Source organism: Ictalurus punctatus, chromosome 21 (assembly GCF_001660625.3).
Source record: "Ictalurus punctatus breed USDA103 chromosome 21, Coco_2.0, whole genome shotgun sequence".
Taxonomy (NCBI): domain Eukaryota; kingdom Metazoa; phylum Chordata; class Actinopteri; order Siluriformes; family Ictaluridae; genus Ictalurus; species Ictalurus punctatus.
The window spans coordinates 2,556,912-2,580,000 of NC_030436.2; the positions used below are offsets into that span (position 1 = coordinate 2,556,912).

The 23,089-nt window shown below is 38.8% G+C and overlaps 1 protein-coding gene across 2 annotated transcripts in view; it reads left to right on the forward strand.

Moving 5' to 3' along the window:
• Nucleotides 1-23,089, forward strand: part of ephb2b (eph receptor B2b) — a 166,449-nt gene that overhangs the window by 142,037 nt on the left and 1,323 nt on the right. For both annotated transcript variants that reach the window (XM_053674009.1, XM_017451045.3), the window contains 5 exons: nt 6,689-6,904; nt 7,348-7,497; nt 14,293-14,486; nt 15,273-15,428; nt 17,841-23,089. The exon at nt 17,841-23,089 is cut by the window's right edge and continues 1,323 nt beyond it. In XM_053674009.1, the coding sequence (XP_053529984.1) occupies nt 6,689-6,904; nt 7,348-7,497; nt 14,293-14,486; nt 15,273-15,428; nt 17,841-17,949 (825 nt within the window). In that variant the 3' untranslated portion in view covers nt 17,950-23,089. The remainder of the gene's footprint in view (nt 1-6,688; nt 6,905-7,347; nt 7,498-14,292; nt 14,487-15,272; nt 15,429-17,840) is intronic.

The window sequence follows — 23,089 nt, forward strand, 5'->3', positions numbered from 1 at the left end:
CTTCTTCATTTACCGCAGTGTACATCAGGTAATCCCCGTCATTAAGCTCTCTTTAATACTCTATTGACCCTTTTCAACAGGCCTCCCACTGCGCACATGTAGCTCTCCATATTGATTTGAGCAGTCTAATAAGCCTTCCTGTCTTTATATCCCAGGCTTGCCACACTAACATTTGCTCTGAGATGGTGTTCGCTATATGTGACGGTACTCCAGCGTTCTTCAAACGCCTCACTTTTAGTCAGGGTGTCACGCTGCTTGTAATATGCTCAGCATGTGATATACGTCATGTACAGTATACACTGTGTAATAAATAACCCCTCAAGGTTTCTTCCTCCGATCATCTCAGGGAGTTTTTCATAAATCCATATATTTGAAAATGAATTTATTTATTTCTGTAAAGCTGCTTTGGGACAATGTCCATTGTTAAAACATTTTATAGAATTGAATATAAAGCATGGCATGACATAAGAAAAATGATCAGTAGTAGAGTGGTATGATATAACCCGACACAAATCAGCGCTACTGTTACTAAACCAAAGTAGATTATTTCCGGATAGCTGTACGTACAGAAGTGTTTTATTCCTCTTATACCGCAATGATTCTGTTTAAAGAACATCACATGATACGTTTCATAGTTACAGATAATGCTGTGGAACATCTAAGAGACGAGTAAGTTAGTGTTATGGCTTATTTCATAGTAGTTATTCGCAGTCATTGTAGCTGGTCATGTTACTGAGAAACTGAAGGACCAAGGGATTCGAATTACAGCCTGCACTATTGTCAGAGCTGCTCTTAGAGAAAATGAATCATCTTCTGACCAATCATATTCGAGAACTCGGCAGATTCATGGTATACGTATCCTTAATGTACATTGTGGAATACATCGATTCCACAGAGGAAAATATTTGAATCATAAATCATGCACATTAAAAGAGAACGTCAATGTATACGGGTTCAAAGTTAAATTCTCTCGCTGCGCAAACTCATCCTGAAGTTTAGCTGACAGCGATCATCGTTCAAATCCCAGGGAAATGAAGCAGGGTTGGAAATGAGAGGAGGCTTGCGTTCAGGAAGGAAGTGCCTGGCTCTGGCAGCCATCATTTCTATTTGAGTCACTGGGGAAAGAGTGAATTTCAAGAAACCTTCATCGATGCAAATTCAGTACGTTTGAAGTTAGTGGAAAAGTGTCTTATGTAAATTGGGGGACATGGTGGATTTATTTTTCTCATAAGTATAGCTTTACCTCTGAGCTTTCATGAGTAGAAACTTATTTTAGACCTGACACACAGCTTTAAAGGGTGTCAGGAAGTAAAAGGATCAGAAATTAGACACCACTGAGAGTACGAGGAATAAATGAGGCAGGATAAACTAGAGAACAGTCCAACATTTGCAAGGCATTTGTTTGAATCCGCTTGATTCTGTTTATAGGCGGTGCGGGTTCAGTGGTTAAGGCTTGAGCTATTCAGAAGGTTGTAAGTTCAGGTCTTTGAGCAAGGCCTTTAAACCAGAACTGCTCAATTGCATTCTGTCTCAAGTGTAAGTCGCTCAGGTTAAAAACATCGACCTAATGAAGAAATGTAAACGTGCAGGATCGTGCCTTGCTAATCGCTAGTCTTCTGAGTTCACGTTGGAACATGAAGCATGCGCAGGCCATGCCGTGATGTCTCCACAGCTGTCAGAGCCACAAATCCGTATAAAGATACAAATATTTGGAGCGATAAACTGGTACAGCTTGTCTTACACCCCGGCCTTGTAATGAATGTAAAATGAGGGTAAGGCTTTTTTTTTTTTTTTTTTTTTTCCTGGGAAGTCTAGCTTGTATAATTTAGGCTGCAGGGCTTTGCTAAGTTTACTTTGGAATCGTCGCGTAAGCCTTTGTTACTACATGTGTAAAAGCACTTGTGATATCTTGTCTGTGGAAGAAAGAAATCATACTGTCTGGAGGAAGCCATCCAGCTGGAAAAAGCAGTCCAAAGGATTTTTTTCTTCTTCTCCATTTCTCAGACAAGTTGCATTCTTTACTAGTACAAGTCAACTTGTTTATTATTTATAGAAAAAGTGATAACAGTGCATAGCATACATAACTATCGTCATGTTGTAGTCATTCGTATTAGCTATACTTGCAAGCATCTTAATAATCTGGTAGTCTACACTGTGGGGATGTCGACTAGTTGGGTGTTTTGGAAGCGGGGGGGCATCAGCGAGACAGTGAAGCATACTTTGTTAGTCTGAAAATATTTCTGATAAGAGGAAGCCAATTCTACAGTCACATGGGTAAATGTTGTTGTTGTTGTTGTGGTGTTGTTTTTTTCTTTAGGATCAATGAAACATTTTCACTTTCTCACTTTGTACGAAGTATATAGATGTGCATGGGACTGTTTGTGCAATCCCACTCCGTAAAGGATCCCTTATGCAGTTAGTTTTGTTGTTGTCCAGCAGGCTAAAACCCTTGCACCGTGGCATCGTGAATTCTATCGTGACGAACACTGTGAGAAAGAGCACAGTCGGAGGAAGTCACTATCCGATCTCGTTTATAAATCCTAAAATAGTGATGTCCCGAAACAGCTTTAACTATGAAAGGACTAGTCAACTATGTTTTTAAATTCCTGGACGATTAGTAAAAACACATATTTCATGCAACCCCTAGCTTAACATACATCTTAATGGGGAAGGGAGTAAATCGATTTAAAATTTCTGAACCCTGCTGTTTCGTGTCAGCAGCTATTTATTCTTGGAGAATACAAGAACTGCTTAGTTTACTTTCAAGAACCTAGTGGACCCATGTACGTGGTGTATGTGTGTGCTTTGTTTGTGCAGTTACACTGATACCTTTCAAAACAAGTATTGTGACACATGGCATTTGCTGTAAGCATCATAATACTGTTCATGTGTGTGGCAGGTGTACACGGAAACACAAACACTCAAGCTGCCACATCAAGAAGAGTAGCTTTCTTTTAATTATATATATATATATATATATATATATATATATATATATACACACATACACACACTCAAAGCACACACTTAAACACTTATTGAGCTGACTTTGAGAAGGTATCATTGTGAGAATGATACGGTTCAGATACGACTGGTGATAAACGAACGAACGTACAATCAAGATAACCAGAACACGTACTTTGCTCAGGTTGTGGATCAAAATTAGTTTGGGCTAAGAGTCCCTTTAATTAAACTGTATGCAAACAGTGCATGGAGATTAGAGTGGCGGTTTGTATTTGGAAAGGATTTGAACCTTATGAATAATTTATGGAAGTTAATTGCTGTGGAGGTTTGGAATGAGGGTGATAAATTAGGAGATGGCAGGGGCGTGAGGAGGAGCTCAGGAAGTTTAATGAGGAGAAAGGGTTTGTGTGAGGGTTTTTAGTTTGTCCTGTGAGGACCTCTTAGCAGCATATGCTAACAAGAGTAATTGCAATATCAGATGTAATTTATATAACACCTGACTAGTGTCGGGTCCGAGTCCACCTTTGTCGAGTTCGAGTCGAGACCAAATCCTTAACCTATCGAATCCGAGTCCAAAAGAGGCCGATTTGGACACAAGTCTGAGTCCTTCATGGCTGAGCAGCAGCAGGTTTATTAGACTGCTGTCACTTTAAGACCTAATGTACATATCCAATATACTGTATTGACACGCCTCTGATATTTCTCCCAACTGTTTACATTCACTTAAGACATAACCGACTGTGTTTGCACGAATGCTCGGTCAGACCTGCATTTTGACATGATGTGGGTATTTATTTGACCGTCCAAGCGTAATAAGCCGCTAAAGAGGATTCAGTAGACTCTATGCATGGACGCTGCTTACGTATTTCCGGTAGAATCTCAGCCAGCGACATTACTTCCGTATAGTGCGTTCATATAGTGAAAACTCTTTCATACCATTCATTTATATCAATTTATCTATTATTGTATTATTAGTATCTGTGTAGTTTCCAGAAAGTTAACATCTCAACAGCAGGAAGTAGTTTGGCTGAAATAGTTTAGTCCCGTTATGTGAGACCTCAAAGTTCAACTCTTAGAGTCTTCCATGTTTAAATGCATCTTTATATTGTTTTTGCAGCAGTGGTTAAAAGGAAATATAATGAAGGTTGATATTTTATTTTTTTTAAGGACTCAAGTAAAGGTACCATTACAGTGAACCATGTTCTCTAGTTGTCATGGACTGGAGGAGGAGGTGGAAGCAAGTGCAGATAATTTATGGTATAAAGTAAATTTTAATTAGATAAATAAATAGAAATAATGCAAAGACGGATATGAACTGTCAGAAACAGAGACTTGGATAGATTCGCTAGTCAGATTTAGCATGAGAATATTAAAGTTGTCGATGTAACTCGAAATATATCATTTGAAGTCCTTCTCCTTCTTACTGTTGGGTGTAACAGCTGACTGCCTCACAATACGATTAACGTCATTCACGGTAATCTGGGGAAGCTCTTGTAAACTGAGCTGGCTGAGACAAACCGCGGACGTGATTGTGCATAGAGTTCATTCAGTACTCGCGTGATGAGGTGGCCTTCTGTGTGCGAGCTTCAGGAGACATTCATTAATTTCTTCTTAGCTTAATTTTATGTTGTTATTTATTTTGTATCTTTCCTTTCATGTTACACATGACACGGACTCGACTGGACTCAGAAAAATTTCCCAGTCCAAAATGTCCGAGTCCATGTCAAGTTTGAGTACAAATTTCCCCGAGTGCATGACAAGTTCGTTCATAATTGGACTCGAGTTTGGGGTCGAGTACCCCAACTCTACACCTGATTCTTTAGGTACATAATGATTAACTTCACAAGCCAGATTTCTAGTTATTCTGGTTCCTATTATCAATAAACATGGCTTTTTTAACATGAAAAGGCCATTGGACTCACCATATGTCACCATATGTCACAATATGTCACGTCACCTGCCAGGACAGGAAATACACAATTATCTCACAAATATTTTTTAAAGATGTCAATTCTATAATCTATTTCCAATCTAGTAACCACATCATCATGCTCGGAAATGTTCATACAGTGTTCAAAAGTGTGCACATCCAGAGCATGGTAGTGGAAACACAGAATTGCAGCGAAGCTCCCGGATTCTTAAGATTGTATAAGATTATGTATGAAACTGAAGCTTTATAAAACCAAAGCATAATCATACTTAACAACAATAATGACAAAAGTGACCACTTGAAATCATAAACAGTCCCCACGTTTAAGATGTGGCCCAAAGAGTCGGGGAATGTATTACACGCTATACATTTATCCACACATACATCTACATACACTTACAAATACAGTATAATCTCGGAAAAAAAGAAAAAATGCTTTTTAAATTGTATTTATATTCATTTATCTATTGAAACTGTTCGGCTATTGAAAGCAATTAAAAAAAAAAAAAAAAAAAAAGTCATATAGGGGGAAAAAAAAAAAATGGTGGCCCAAAACAAATGTAATACACAAACCACCAACCACACAACAAAAGACAGACACGTCTATGCACTTGACCCGTGTCTGTCTGTCTACACAAAGCCTGCTGCTCTCATCTCCTGTGGCTCCTGTGGTGGGTCTGCAGATGGGTGCAGCTGGAGCCACAGCTGGGTCAGAGCAGCAGGAGCTCCTTCTTCGGGACTTTATGACAGTCTTGGAGAACAGCTGAAGGATTTATCAGGGCTCAGTATGGGACAGGCAACATCTGCTCTCTCATCCGACTTAGCACGCAGCAGAACGTTTTCTGTCTCTTAGAGTCATCCCCAAGCCGAGACCTAATAAAAAAAAAAAAAAAGACCACGGAGAAACTTAAACCAGTAGAGACGAATCCTGAAATCATCTGCTATCATTCCCAAGCCCCTGTTGTGTTAACTACCAAGGAACCATCCAAACTAGCCAGCATGAATATGTATACACACACATACACACTGTATATACACTATACATACATACATTATATATATACATATATACACAGACACTGTATATACTCTGTAAATATATATATATATATATATATATATATATATATATATATATATATATATATATATATATATATATATATATTTATTTATTTATTTTTATATATATATGTATATATATATATATAAATATATATATATATATATATATATATATATTTATTTATTTATTTATTTATATATTTTTATATATATATATATATATATATATATATATATATATATATATATATATATATATATATATATATATACACACACATTTTGGATTCTGAAACATTAGTTTTCTAGCAGAAAATTAAATGTTACAGACAAATGTTTGTATGTCATTGAAGAAAGCCGCACATTCCGTGAGACCACTTTTAAATAAAAAAAAAAAAAACACAGTGAAGGCTGCTGGGTTTCGCTGCACAAATAAGAAGCGAGTGCGACAATCAAAGTCTCCAGAAGAACCGTGGCTGGTTCTGCAAGATGTTCAATAACACTTACAGCTCATGTCCTTATAAAACTGCACTCATTTGTTTCATTTACTACTGTTTACTGCTCTTTACAGTATTTTTTTTTTATGTAGAAACATTTAATTTCATTATTTTGAAGGCATCTAAAATAACATACAGTACTGTGTGTGTGTGTGTGTGTGTGTGTGTGTATTATTTATTTATTTATTTATTTATTTATTTATTTATTTATTTATTTATTCATATCTTACAGCAAAACGATGGGCAGTTCACTGTGATCCAGCTCGTAGGCATGCTCCGTGGTATTGCCTCGGGAATGAAGTATCTCGCTGATATGAATTACGTGCACCGTGACCTGGCAGCCCGGAACATCCTGGTTAACAGCAACCTGGTGTGCAAGGTGTCAGACTTTGGGCTCTCACGCTTCCTGGAGGATGACACATCTGACCCCACCTACACCAGTGCTCTGGTGAGAGTTCTTAATTATACTGTACAATTATACTGTACACTTAATTATACTGTACTTAGTCAAGTCTGGTTGTATGCACATTTTACAATAGAGAAAAATCCTGCAAAACAATTCTAAAATAAATTTGATATCACATTGAGAATCTTTTTTATTGGTCTTTTTTATTGGTGATATACTGGTTTTATAGTGGGGTTTGTATTTTTTTTTATTTTTTATTTAGCAGCATGTGATAACAAGCGTCGTCCTTTATTACTGCTTTTAATCTGTCTATGAATGACAGCGAACTCATTTCTGAGCACAGCTCTGTTCTTGTAACTTTTTTCATTCAATTCCTAAAATGGAAAGAAAGAAAAAATCCCTACATTAAGAAGTACATTTTACGTGAAATTCAAGAATGGAATTTCTTATTCATTCTCTCTGAACCTTTTGGTTCTGTGTGACAGGGTGGGAAAATCCCCATCCGCTGGACTGCACCAGAAGCCATCCAGTACAGGAAATTCACCTCAGCCAGTGACGTATGGAGTTACGGCATCGTCATGTGGGAGGTGATGTCCTACGGAGAGAGGCCATACTGGGACATGACCAATCAGGATGTATGTACCTAGCTTTATTTTTAATCTTTTTATATTGATTGTATTTTCCTAATATGGAATCTACTAAACGCTCTATTTACACTTATGCAGATTAATCTTATGTGGTAATGTACGTATCTACAGTTCATTTAATCCATATCTGCAATTCACATACCGAGCAGTCTTGTGTGTATCGTGACTTCTTCATGTCAAAACAACCAGATACATTCAGAGCACATGTCCAAGTACTAGTAGTTGAAATAGGGTTATTATTAATAGGGTGAATTCACAGAAATGTGTATGGGGTTTTTTTCAGTAGCACAGTGTTTCTGAGCAGTGTTAAACAGAGTTTATCACTACTCAGGTGACATGGTGGTTATTTTCTAATAAGGCATGGCTACAAAATGAATATCCCGAGGCCACAAGATGTATACTGAGGCCACTAATTCATATTTCAAGGTCACACAGTAAGTCTCTCATGGTCATGGATTGTATAACTTGAGCCCACAAGTTAATATGTTGTAGGAGCATCGTACTTAATACGTGGCCTACAGTTCATTATTTGGCAGGAACGGGCAAAAAAAATAAAAATCTATTCACTTTAAGAATTCTCTTAATGTGACACAGGTTAATGGTATATCCATGTTGCAATGCAAATGAGTCCATTATGGTTTAATGCATTATTCCAAGGTTGAGTGTAGTATTAATCATCTCCATGCTTATGTCACTGTGGTCTAATTCAATTGATCTTTCTTTCTTTCACTTATTTTAAAATGCAATAGTTGCCACAAGTTAAGTAGTTCGTGGCCACAAAATAGATCTTGGGGAATATAACTCATAGCATTAATATATTAATTTCCGATAGAAAGTCAACTCATGGCCTCGATATACTGTATTAATCCATGATGACATACTGCATATACAGTGCTGTGAAAAAGTATTTGCTGTATCATCCTGATTTCTTCTGTTTTTGTGTATATCTCATACTAAATACTTTTAGATCTTCAAACGAGATGCAACATAAAACAAAGGCAACCCGAGTAAACGCACGATACAGGTTTTATTTATTTATTTTATTGAAGCAAAAAAAAAAAAAAGTTATCCAACACCTAATACCAACGTGAAAAAGTATGATGTTCAAAAGCTATGATGTTCTTTTTGTGGAATTCTGTGTTTGGTTTACGCCAGATGTAACAGGACACCTGTCTTCCAAACAGTTCCACTTATGACTCATCAATCCACAGGACATTCTCCCAAAAGGTTTGAAGATCATCAAGGTGTGTTTTGGCGAAATTCAGACGAGCCTTAATGTTGTTGGCGGTGGTTTTCGCCTCACCTCTCTTCCATGCATGCCATTTTTTCCCCAGTGTCGTTCTGATTTGGGGAATTAGTAACTCCGGGGGCGAATACATTTTCACACGGGCCCAGATGGTATTGGATAACTGTTTTTGCTTCAATAAATAACGTTATTTAATCTTTTTGTTTTAACTTGTGAAACAATTAGTATGAGATATACACAAAAACAGAATAAATACCTTTTCACAGCACTGTGTGTGTGTGTGTGTATAAAAATACGTATAAAATATAACCACCATGTCACCTCAGTGGTACTGTATTGATCTAGTCTGAAAAGCAGGTATAATAGCCATAGTGTCTTAAAGATATCAGACTAATTAGTCTAGTTTAGCTAGCTGACTAACTGGTTCATATAGGTTCTCTCTGCTACTCAGACCATGACCCAACGCACATCATTTAAACCCTTGAAAGCCTTTTTTTAATCAATCATCAACTGCAAGGTTGTATTCAAATGTATGCGAACAAGATGCATTTATAAGTTGAGTCATGTGTGATTTCCAATTTGTGACAAATGTGTGATTTCAGCTCCTTTTCAAATTTCGGCCTTTTAAACACCAGGACCTGCAATCCCACATTCGAATCGCACTACACGTTCCTCGCTACGTGTTCCTCATCCTGATGTACTCACTTATACCCGACAGCCAGTGGGGTGTCTCAGTAGGACCCATGGCCTCTGTGTAAGTGATGGATAAGGGCAGCGCTGTAGTGTGGAATCAGAAGGAAAGGTAAACAGCAGCACTGGTGGTGCATCATAAATCTGCTGTGCACCATTTGAGTCCTACTTCTGCTTAAACGCCATCAGTCTCTATAGGGTCCGCGTTACGGAACGAGATTAAACCTTGGGCCTGATCGCCGTGTGGTGGTTGTGAAATTGGGTGACTCTGTATAGACCGAAACGGGAAATTCTTTTGCGCTGATCGTCTTTAACCTTGTATCTAAATCGTGCCTAAAATCAGATTTAATTCAAACCGAGTAAGAATTACATCCAGTGGTGAAGCAAACACTAAAGACCAGTCGTAAACTCTTCACACAGTTACTTGTGAGCAAGAAATTTATTTCATATGCGAAGCACGGGGCTGTGATAACTGTTCCTGCCCTTGACTGAGCTTCCATTTGCAGCATCCCCCTGGGTGGCTGAGGGGAAAGCAAATTACGGGTCCAGATAATGAAAATAGTTTGAAACTGAAAGAGTGAACACTAATGTGCTAAGAGAGTGCAGATCTCAGCGGTTATCTTATTAGCAGCTCCAGATAGTGTTCTGTTGTCCCATTGGGCTGTGAGTTGGAGGCAGCTGGATGAGATTAATCAGGCACTGAATGGAATTCTATAATGCCCTATATAATGAGCTGGAGCGTGGTGGGTCTCAAACGGTCCCGATACCTTTTTCTTCCGTGGCTTGGGTGTGAATCTCTGCCTTCTCTTCGGTTTACCGAGTATAGAAGCTAATGTGGTGCATCAAATCTACTCAGTGACAATTCGACACTGGTATAAAAAGCAGGGTGCACACCAAGCAGAGAAAGCAGCTTTCAGTGTGGACAACTGCTGTCTCTCACACTTACAGACATGAAGCAGGTAAAACGGTGGATAAGACATAACTAAATACAGAGTGACAGTGGGGAATTTCCTTTTACAGCTTCCAGCACATTCTTCCAAACATAAGATTGTCTCGGCGTGTAAATTACTGAGTGTTTGTTAATCAGGTGACAGTAATAACATGCCTGAATTTAAGTGAAAGCTGCAGAGGATGGAATCAGGTTGCAGAAAACATGTGGAACACTGCAGAGTGGCAGGAGGCAGCCCAAAAACAGCACCACGTCTATTATTGTTTACTTTTCATTTACGACTCTCAGATGGAATAAATAAATGCAAGGCCATCACACGGTCCAATCGTTTCATACGTTTGATATTTTTCTATCTTATTTCTGACAGCAACTATGTTCTCCTGATTAATAGCCTTTGCGTGTGTGTGTGTGGGTGTGAGTGATGATAAATTGCTTCCCTGGGTTCCCTTCAGACAGAGATAATGATCACAGTGCATTTATGAAGAGAACAAATCAATCCTTGGTTTCTTGCAGTGAAACAAGCCCCTGTCCTGCTCCCAGCCTCTTATCACTGCATCGCGACATGTAGTATATTTATATACAAGCACACAGTGTTGGCATGTGTTACAGTGATGTACAACATACACTATGTTGTGCTGAGTCTGAAGTTAGAGTGCACAGTGCAAACTGTGAAATAGCATTCGTGATGCTGGTACATGGTTACCACTTGGCTTACTGCAGCAGATTTATTTATTTATTTTGCACGTTGGAGGTTGGCCGTTTTACATACATTATTATTTCATTTGATTATTCTATCACGCAAAAGAGTTTTGTAAATATTGCAGTACATTTGACAGTGGTAGTCATGATTTTGGAGTCTGAGGGTTTGAGGGGTTTCAGATCGGTTTTATCGTCAACCCTTGTACTATGACGTTAGATCAAACGTATAACACAATTTATTTTTATACACACTGCAATACACCTCCAGGGTCGGGGGTTCGATTCCCACCGTGGCCCTGTGTGTGTGGAGTTTGCATGTTCTCCCCGTGCTGCGGGGGTTTCCTCCGGGTACTCCGGTTTCCTCCCCCAGTCCAAAGACATGCATGGTAGACTGATTGGCGTGTCTAAAGTGTCCATAGTGTATGAATGGGTGTGTGAATGTGTGTGTGATTGTGCCCTGTGATGGACTGGCACCCTGTCCAGGGTGTACCCCGCCTTGTGCCCCATGCTCCCTGGGATAGGCTCCAGGTTCCCCGTGACCCTGAAAAGGATAAAGCGGTATAGAAGATGGATGGATGGATGGATGGACATATTACAATACTAGTTGTTGTACAATAGAACTATGGAAATGTCACTGTGACCATTGCATATAGATTGAGTTTGTGTTTTCTTTCAACACAAGTACAAATTAAGTATTAGTTCCACTAAAGAATGACATAATGAGGGTAAGTATTAGAAACCATGTCAAAACCAGTGTTCGGTGGGACATTCTCAAAAGATGGTGACTTTTCCGCAAAATGTTCCAAATTTAAATGCTTTCATATTCTTTTTAGGAAATTATAAATGTAATGAAATTAATTTTGAACGAATAAAACATTTTATTTAACGTGGTGCCATTCATTTAAGTCACTGGAGATATTAATTATCACTAGTGTCATAAATACAGGTCGTTACACCAATAACACCTCTGACAAATTTCCATTAAAGATTTTCCAAGATAATCAGGTATCAACAGACTTTCAAAGCATACATCATTAATCATACCAGCATCGATAACTTATTAAATCCTGTGTGTAAAAAAAAAAAGTGTAACTCCAATGACATTTTAAATTATCCACAAGAAGAAATCTAATTTACAAGTAAATGAATAACTTATTGAGTGTGCAGGGAAATGCTACTGATGCTGGTTGCAATAGCCACTGATTGCTCTGAATTCATCCACAAATTTTATGTGTTTTATATGTTACAACTCAAAATATGAGTTTTTGAATAGTTCTAACTCCAGTGACATGAACTGCAATAAAGGTTCTTTTTAAATGATAGGATAAATCAATAAAAAGGTATTTTATTCTGCTAATTTACCTATTTGATAGACCTCATACTACCATATTCTGAGAATGACGCTGGTATGTTGAAATCAATGTTGAATTTAGCATTAGATCATAATCTGGCAGGCAAGGAACATACCATCATCGTGTCAAAGACTGCCATGAAGGGAAGAAATCACCAGAATGATCTTAGACACTTTTACAACCTCTTACCTATTGCCATATACCTCTGGTAAGCAAAAAAAAAAATTGTGTAACAAAGTCTTCTAGACAAATGAGATGACATTTAACCTCTCATAGAATGATGTAATTAGCTAAATTTATGGGGGAATAAATTCTGCTCGTGATTCAAAGAATACCGCCTCATCAGTGAAACACGGTGGCGTGAGCGCGTACGGCTGCAAGTGGAACAGGTTCATTTGTCTTTATTGATGATGTGTCTGCGGACGGTAGCAGCAGGATGAATTCCTCAATATACAAGTGCATCTTAACTGCTCAGCCAAGTGCCTTAAAATTACTTGGCAATTTACCTGGACTGAATCAGAGCAATGATCCTAAGCACCTCTAAAGTAACCATGGAGGTTTTTTGGGGGGGGGTTAAAAAGCATAACGTCAGTGCCGGTTCAGCCTCTCGATCCGCAACATACGAGTAATTTATTTCCTATACCGAAGGCTACTCAAATGTCCACAAACATAAATAAGCATGAACTGCAAAGGGCTGAGTTATAGGATCAACAGTGATCATCCAAGATCTCCAGTGATCCGAGTCATTTGTTGTTGCAACGCGTTTGAAATCATTAAAACTTTCCATTTGTGTTCATATTTTGGTTGTCTAGGTTGTTGAAATAGGGAAATGTGTATAACTGTGTATAAACAGGCATATGATTTCCATATGCTTCTCTTGGTATTTATTAGTGTTTCATGAAGGCTGTTTTAAATGATGTGGTCAGCAGTAAATATCTAGTATCTAATTAGAAAAGAAACAGTAAGTCATGCCCACCCATAATCACCGTTTGCCTGACAAACTAAATACCAGTCATTTTTCAAACACTCTGGAACATTTCCGAGGGGATGTAACATCAATTTACGGTCATCGTTGATGTGGAAACAGGACATTTATATAATTATGATAATGAGCATTATTTTTTCTTTACTCCTACTGCCAAGACTCAAGGTCTCCGTAGAGTGTAAAAAATAGAACGGACACTATGAAAAGGTGGAGTGAATGAAAAGTATATTGAGAAAATGTACGGTTTCACTCGAGTCTATAAACAAGACAAAGAAAACCTGCAGAGAGGCATAAAGTTTGCAATATTTTAGCTTCAAAACAGCAGACAGCCTAGTATCCACTTAGGCTCAGTAAAAGCCCACAAATCATCATTAAATGTCCACATTTGTCCTACTGCATTATATTATATAGCCACACAAAAACTCTGTACACTCCCTTGACCACACTTAACCTAGTGACCTCACACATGCGCGCACACACACACACACACACACACATAATTGAGTGCAGTTCCACTTTAGCCACTGTCTGAGTGTTTAAGAGGTTTGTGCCCGAGCTGTAGGAAACAAACACAAGATTGGCCACAGATGTGTAAAAATGGAGTAAAGCAGTTGTTTGAGTGGGTATAATTTAACTATATTGTATGAGATGTTTGGACAAGACTCTCGACTGGAGTTTACAGGAGATTTGCTCCAGAATTTTTTTTTATATTATTTTAACTTTCGGGACAACGTGAACGTCGTACATGAATACAAATACTACATGAATACACACACTTCCCAGTATATAGATAGTATGTGCCGTGTTCCCCTTCACTAGACATCTTGCTAAAGCCCCTGGACATTTGTCTGTCTCCCTTCAGGTGATCAATGCTATTGAGCAGGATTACAGGCTACCTCCACCTATGGACTGCCCCAGTGCCCTGCACCAGCTCATGCTCGATTGCTGGCAGAAGGACCGCAATAATCGTCCCAAATTCAGCCAGATTGTTAACAATCTGGACAAGATGATCCGTAACCCCAACATGCTGAAGGCCATGACACCTCTTTCTTCAGGGTAAGACCGTCAGCGATCATTTGCATATAACACGCGAACATACAGTGAGAGAGTGCAGTGTTGGATATGCTCACTGTGTAAAAGCTTGTTTATGAAAAAACAGTTACCGTGTGATTATAAAATGTTGGGCACCTTTTGTACAGGAGCAAAAGAGACTAAGATGTGGGTGTAAGTGCTTGTGCTGCATGTGAAAGGACTTCCTGTGAAAGAGAAACACATAGATGCTAGATAATATTTTAAAATGATCTGAAATTATTTTTGAGAACATTGTCCTATGTATAGCCACCAACTTTGACCTAGTCTAGAGCCTAGGGAGTGGCTATTTATGTACGTAGTCACATATGATCCCACATATTCAGCACAAGATATACCATATTCATATGGGAGATCTTTAAGTGCTAGTCTTTGTGCCAGCTTGTTCTTAACCTTTGGCCTTTCGTGCCATATTTAACATATAAATGGATTATAACCAGTCTGAATATCTGGTTTTTTTTTTAAAAGTCTCTATAGAAAAAAAGTTATTTCTTTTCACCTTTGATTATGTCAGTGTAGTTTTGTTTGGTTAAATAAAAATATATTAAATAAATATGGTCAAGAGTTAGACTCTCCAGTTGCAAAAGTACAAACAAAAAAGTGATTGAGAAGCAGTTCGCTGATCTGTGTCAGCATTATTTAGCTCCTTTTTTTTTATGAGGGGGAAACTTATACAGAACAGCAAAGCAGACAGACTGCAGAATAAACACCATGACAAAAAGTGTGAGAATGACCCCTGTCTGTCCTGAGCAGTGTGCACTTGCCCTTGCTGGACCGCAGCATGCCGGACTTCTCTAGCTTCAGAAACGTGGATGACTGGCTGGATGCTATCAAGATGGGCCAGTACAAGGACAACTTCGCCAATGCTGACTTCACCAGCTTCGATCTGGTCTCACAGATGACAATGGAGTAAGTGCTATTGAAAGTGAGAATGAGAGTGAAAGAGAGAGAGAGAGAGACCCATCTAAATCTCCAGACTCTGGCCCCAGTCCCACTGACCTAAGGTCCTTTCATACTGGGCGCGACGCAATAAAAACGAAACGAATCGCTGACGAATATGCTTTCACGCCGAACACGAAACGATTGATCGCCTTAAGCTAATTCACGCCTGCACGATACGTGTCGCTGACTGAGAATGCATTTTATGCCTGCACACTAGGTGGCGCAACTCACTATTCAGCCGACTGGCCTACCGTCTTTGACCACTAAAAGAAGAATCGCGTCAATGTTGGCGCATAGCACCACGACTGTTCCGAAGCACGAAAACTAACTTTGAGAGGAGGAGGGAGAGGCCAGGTTGTGAGGATGCACACCTGGCACTGATTTGGCTAATCAGTGGGAGAGATGGAGATAAAGGAGCGACTGGAAGTGCCAAGGAGTGAGAGAGTGAGAGAGAGAGAGACACGCATGTGTGCTTTATTTTTAGCTCACGTTTGTGTTTTACGTCATGTTTGAGTTCTGTTGATTATTAAACTCTACGTTTATGTTCAGCCGGTTCCCGACTCCTCCTTGCCCATTGTGGAGTTTGTTAGGCTAACCTTTCTTATTTTAGGTGTATTTGACCCAGAAAGGGAAGCAGAAAGTTTTTTTGAACAGCACCGTCAAGCTGTTTTAGTATCAATGAAATAAAGTGATGCAATAACACAGTAGTGGGACAAAACCAATTCCTTTGTGCAAGATAAATGTAAAAAATTCAGAAAACCGCTTCGGCATCCTCAGCCGTCTTTCAGTGGCGTTTACAGGTCAGCCCCACTGTTGCTGATTCTATAGTAAAACCAGCCTGTATCCTGCAATTATCTGAGGCCATCTGAACAAAACTCGCAAATCCGGAATACTCTTCTTCTGTGTTTACACTCGTTTTCAAAAGAGCTTTCTGTGCTATAGCGCCACCTATCTCACCCTTTTGTGCAACAGCAGTGGCTTCGGGTGCATGATCTAAAGCTCAAATCTAATTGGATGACCCATTTCGTCGCAAAAAAATCGGCACAGTTAACTGCAAATGATCCCGCCTGGTGTGAATAGCTCCATACAGATCTATTGTCTATCTCTAGCTATAGATCTAAGCACGTCGTCACGTCAAACATTTGCGTCGCTTAATCACGCTCGGTGTGAAAGGACCTTTACGTTCTGTGATGTTGGCTGAAGTGTTCATAATGTCAGAACTGCAAGACTGCATGGCTGTAAGGGTATAAAAAGGGCCAATGAGAGGAGACTTCCGCTTGAGATGTTTCCATGGTTAACACAAACACCAAACTCTGATACCATATGCAAGAGGTACACAGCTATTAGTACTGCATGGTTACATTATTGTGCATTTAATCATCACTCGCTCTGTTAGAAGGGCTAGTTCGAAGTATGCCGTTTATCTTAATACAGATTACAATGTATTGCTGAAAAGTGAGTGGTTCTTGATATGCAGTGTATTCTTTGTGTGTTCTTCACATCCATGTTTGGGTAATTCCACAAGCAAAGTCTTCTGAAGCCTGCATTCCGTGAGGAGTCTCCTGACATTCACAAAAAACCCGCCTTATCCCCTTACAGCCGAGATGAATGACAAAATTAGACAGCCGTATGGCCCCGTGGAGCTTTTCTTTTGAAACACGCACATTATGTCCATATGTATGCAAGTCTGGAGAAGACTGGAGATGTAGATTGGATGTGAGCGTGTGGTAGAGAGAGATTGAGAGAGAAATGGAGCGAGAGAGAGAGAGAGAGAGGTGAAGGAAAAACTTTCAGGTATACTTTAAAACCCAAAGTTAGCAGACCTCTTGGTTTTTCCATTGTTCCCCCATTTGGATTTTGGGTGGGGTTTTTTTTTGTTTGTTTGTTTTTTTTATGATGAATAATACTTTTGTTATTTTCTCTGACAACATTCATAATGACATGTAAGTATATTCTGGGAATCTGGAATTCATCTTACTAATCATGGTTGTCATGAGATGAATATACTGCCTCTAAATAAACCCTGCTTTCAGAGAAGTTCAGTAAATATTTGCTTTAAAAACTTCATTGTTCCGAGCATTTCTACCTCAAGTCCCTACAAGAAATATGAGCCGGAGTGATGCTCTGTCAGATTCCCTTCTCCTTAAATCACTGGCGTTGATACCTGAACGAACCAGACACACATCCCAATGAAAACAAAGCCACGCCATTGTTTTAAACTTATCTCACGGCAGCCGATGGGGATCATGCTTGGAAGGAGGCCATTTCATTTGGAGCTGACAGGGTGTGTTTATTTTGGCATGGGGATGGTGGTTTATGTAGGAGCACTACATGTTTTGCTGATATTTCTTTGCGTGTGTGTTTGCATGTGCTTGACAGGGACATCCTCAGGGTTGGCGTGACTCTAGCCGGTCACCAAAAGAAGATCCTCAACAGCGTGCAGATGATGAGGGCGCAAATGAACCAGATCCAGTCGGTGGAGGTTTGACCTCCAGGCCTGATCCTGCACACGGAGGCAGGATGGACAAGTGGACAGATGGTGGTGGATGTGTGCTGAGCCTGATTTTTCCCTCTAGGCCACCATGTTTTCCAATGGAATCTCCTCTGGTCCTCTCTTCCTAATCCTGCCCTCCATGTTCTCCCCATTCCCCTACAAACCTCCCAGCCAGCCGTTTGTGCTCACACTGCGAAAGTGTCGTCCCAGAGAAACACTTCTGCCCCATCCATCAGTTCTCACGACTGCCAAAATCTAGCAAGGAGGAATATTCACCAACCAAGAGCATGCTCATCTTCTTGTGCTTACTTCCTTGCGATTATTCATTTGTTTTCTTTCTTTCTTTTTTTTGTCATCTACGTTTTTAATGATTTTTCTAAAGATTTTTTTAAAGGCAAAAAAAAAAAGAGCTACATGAACAGAAAGGATCTATATGATATATATAGATACATGTAAAATTGTAGATGGATTTCACTGAAAGGCTACCCTTTAAAAGGGCAAAATAAAATGAAAAGAAAGGTACGGCACCACACAATGTGCGCTTTTATTCTATTGTATTGTGGAAATCATTCAATAGGATTATTGACTACCTGCTCAGAGGCTACAAATGGAAGAAACCATGGAACCATAATCCCTGTGCCATCATTGAAAAGGCAGAGAAACGGAGATGAACACCATGAAATGGAAACTTCCTATTGACTGCTGTTATTGTCACAAAGAAGAAGAAAAAAAAAAAAAGACACTTCTGTTCTTTAGCTGTTTGAAACATCCGAAGCAAATACAAAAAAAAAACAACAATTAAAAAAAAAAAGGTCTTCGCTCCTAAATAGTAATCTCGTTGACAGTGTTGACTTTGTAGTGAAGATTTCCTCTGCTTCCAGTCACCATGGGAAAAAGACCATTTTTTTCCCCCTTTCTTTTTACAGACACCATAACCTGCCAAATAGGACATCGTCTGTCCTACCTCATATCTCGTAGGTCCTTCTGTACATATCAGATGCATTTGACATCGGGACATCATCAGTGTATTCACCAAGTACGTGACTGTTTTCAGTCAGGCAATGATGGGGTTAATATGATCGTCCATTTTGTGTTTTTACATCAAACGCTTGTTGTGGATTTGAATCATTTAGGATATGAAACATCATACATTGATCCCCTTCAAATATCTAGAGATACAAGAAATTGTTTATACTGGTGGGGGGGTTTTGTTTGTTTGTTTGTTTGTTTGTTTGTTTGTTTTTCTCTCATTATTATGGTTATTAATTTACGTTTTACATAGAAGGACCCTGAATGATTTAGATTGTTTGTTTGTTTTTCCACAGTTTCAACTTCTAAGAGCTCAGCATAGCATTAAACAATCACATTAGGAGGTTGTTTTCAGAATGGCGTATTCCATTGGGACGGTACTGTGTACACAAGCATAGTGTTATAATGATTCCAGTGGCCACGGCATTATTGTTATTGTAAAATGGTACTGTTAGCACACTTAATAAGTGGCTAAATCACGTAAGAACAGGAGGATTTTAAATGTGGTTTGTTTGACTGGACAGAAAGCTAACAGACACTTATACACAACCCCTAAACAGTGTGTATCCATTGGTACTCATGATTTCTGCTTTTTTTTTTTTTTTTTTTTTTTTTTTTTTTTTTTAAAGCAACATGAAGAGCATAAAACATCAAAAACATGTAAATATCCATGTAAGAAATACGTGTTGGATTTTAGTGTACAGAATTTTTTTGTTGAAAATGAATTAAGAGCTGTTAAATCTGGGCCTTTTTATTTTTTTTCGTTTCTATTAGAGAGAGACGATGGGGACTGTGGGATCCATCCTTTAGAATGGTCATAGTGATCAGTGCGGCAGATACTGAACAGACATGAAAAACCACAGACACCTCCAGCTGTGCTACATGATGTGTGTGTGCGTGTGTGTGTGTGTCCTGGCATGGAGGTCACTTGTGGTTAACAGTGCTCAATTACACTTTGTCTAGCTCAGCTCACCAGAGACTTCCTCCGCTCCATAACCTCAGGGTTGACGTACATCTTTAATACGTTTAAAACCCCTCGGTACAGCACAGCTAGTCACTTTGACCACACTTCAGTTCACATAAGCTCAGTTGGCTGATTCAGTGCTTCGTGTAGAGCGATGTGAACTGATTAATACAGCACAGTGCTCATCTGGCGCCGATTTTCTGACCACAGATGCATCAGAGCTGCTTTTGCTGTGCATCTTCATTTGTCCCCATTACATGAATTGTTCCATAGGAAGATCTGCTTATTGCTTATCTCTATTTCTAATCATGCTATATATATATATATATATAATATAGGCATGTGAAAAAATATAAGTACACCCCATGGAAATTGTTGCTCCCTTTAGCAGAGATAACTTCTTGTAGGCGTTTTGTGTAATTGTCCACCAGGCTTGCTGGAATTTCTGACCACTCTTCCATGCGATATTCTTTCAGTTGTGAGGGGTTTCTTGCATGTACTGCTCGTTTCAAATCCCCCCACAACATCTCAATAGGATTCAAATCCGAGCTTTGACTCGGCCATTCCATAACCCTGCATTTCTTCTCTTTGAGCCGTTCCTTGGTGGATTTGCTCGTGTGCTTAGGATCATTATCCTGTTGAAAGATCCACTTTCGGTTCAACGTCAACTTTCAGACAGATGGCCTCACATTATCTTCAAGCACTCTTTGATATTATGCAGAATTCAAAGTTGAATCAATGAATGCAAGCTGTCAGTCTTTGGTCTGCGCCAAACATGTCTGCTGTTACTGTGGCAAACAGCTCTATCTTTGATTCGTCTGTCTAGAACACATTATTCCAAAAGGCCTGGTCTTTGCCTATATGCTCATTGGTGAACTGTAGTCCTGCTCTAATGTTCTTTTTAGACAGCAAAGGCTTTTTCCTGGCACGCCTCCCATGCAGGTCAAATCTGTACAATCTCTTTCTGATTGTAGAAGCGTGCACTTTGACACCAACAGTAGCAAGACTTACTATCAGATCCTGTGATGAAATTTTGGGATTTTTGGAGACTTCTTTATACATCAGACGGTCCGCTCTTGGGCTGAATTTGCAGGGACGGCCGGTCCCGGACCAATTATCAATCGTTTGAAATCTGCACCATTTGTAGATGATTTTCCTTACAGTGGAATGATGTATTTCAAATAATTTGGAGATCTTTTTAAATCCCTTGCCAGACTCATAGGCACCCACAACCTTTTTTTTCTGAAGGCCTTACAGAACTCTTTAGATCTTGGCATGATGACACCCCACACCTTAATAACAAAGGGCACACCAGACACTGGATATGAGAGGGGTATGAATAAGACCCGTTCCACCTGCACTCCCTAAACAGGTTCTAATCACTGGCTCCCACTCTTGAACACCTGATTCTAATTTTATGGATTTGAAGGAGTGATAAATGTGGGGGTGTATTTACTTCTTCCATGTGACTGATCTGTTTTTTGTTCATTTAAATTGTGCAAATTACTACAAAATGTCAATTTTATGTCATTTGTTAAAGTGCATCACCTTCATTAATCGGCACTGTTTCAAGAGGATCAAATGTTTGCTTGTCCAAATATGTCAAAAAAAGCCAACAATTTCCATGGGGTGTACTTATTTTTCCACATGACTGTATATATATACACTGTAGATTTTATCTCCAGAAGGAATAAGCCGCAGGTTTAATTCCCTGTCCCGCATTCGATCAATCCCAGTTCACCGTTTTCATCACTCCTTTTGTCTATCCAGGCCTCTTTATTGTTTGTTTGTTTTTTCAAGAAGAGGTTATTATTTATTTAATATGTGACCGTCAGGATTTTGCCCGCAGTGGTTCCATGAATCAGCGTGACTATTTAATGGGTTGATGGATAGCGGCACAGATTATTTCTTCCGAACTTTATGAGAATCTTCACTGATGCCACACTTTTGCAACACACTTAACTTCTGCTCCAGTGCTGCAATATGTAATGGCGCCTCAGTCTTCCTAAGAATAGCACCCCCTTTCTTACTTTCCTTCTTCTTTCTTTCATTCTCTTGCCTCTGTTTGCATACCAAATCACGATTTGCATTAGAGAAGAGTGACTGCATTATGTTTGGATTTCAGTTGCATAGTGAAAGTGATAGGGAGAAAGTAATCGAAGACTGTTTGCTGTTGTGATAAATCAATGGAAGTGCAATGGCACTTCTACGTCTGAAAATTAATGCAGCATTTATCACCCCAGTTTAATACTCTTGTAAAAAAAAAAAAATAATAATAATAATAAAAAAAAATGCACTGCTCTTGAAATTAAGTGAAATGACATTTGGAGACTTTCCAAGAGTCATACATTCAGTGGCTTATGGTTTATGTTCATTTGCTTAGAATTGTACTGTTTCATAGCACATGAGCATAAACCATAAGTTCTCCCTGCACATATTTTGATTGGTAAAAGAATGTAATCTAATATTTCTCCTTATCAGACAACAATAAAACAAATATATAATCTTAATGATCAAGTTTCTAGACATTTTTACTAATCGAAAGCCTCAAATTGTCTTGTGCTTTTGGCAGACAATTTCTTTCTAGACATAAATAATAATAATAAATCTTTAAAACTAGAAAAGGAACAAATTAAATGTTAATTGTAATGTTAATTGTTAATTCTTCTTATTTCAATTATTTATTTCTGAGGTGAAAAAAAAAATGAAAAAAATCAATATTATCTGCCAATATCTACAGTCAATTTCAGGCTTCATGTCTAGAAATAGGATTCATATTTAAATGTGCTTTATCGTCTCCAAATGGGAAATATAAGACAACTGAAGTATATTTAAGACATAATGTCTCATCATTTTGTGGTGCTCTTTAAGGTTGAAAATATGACCACACGTCAGTATAGGATTCTGATATCGTTACAGACAGGTTTGAGTTTTGGTTTTTTTCTTTCTAGAAGATTCTAGCAGGTTGTTAGATACATGTGATTGTGTTATACAGTGTATATTGCCACATATATGGGTGTAACGGTACACCTTATGTGAGGCTCAAACCACTTTGTAACCACAAACTAATTTGTGCTCTTTAAGCCAGACAGGGTCTTCAGGAACAGTGTGACAGCACTCTTCTCTAATATTTAGTCTTTT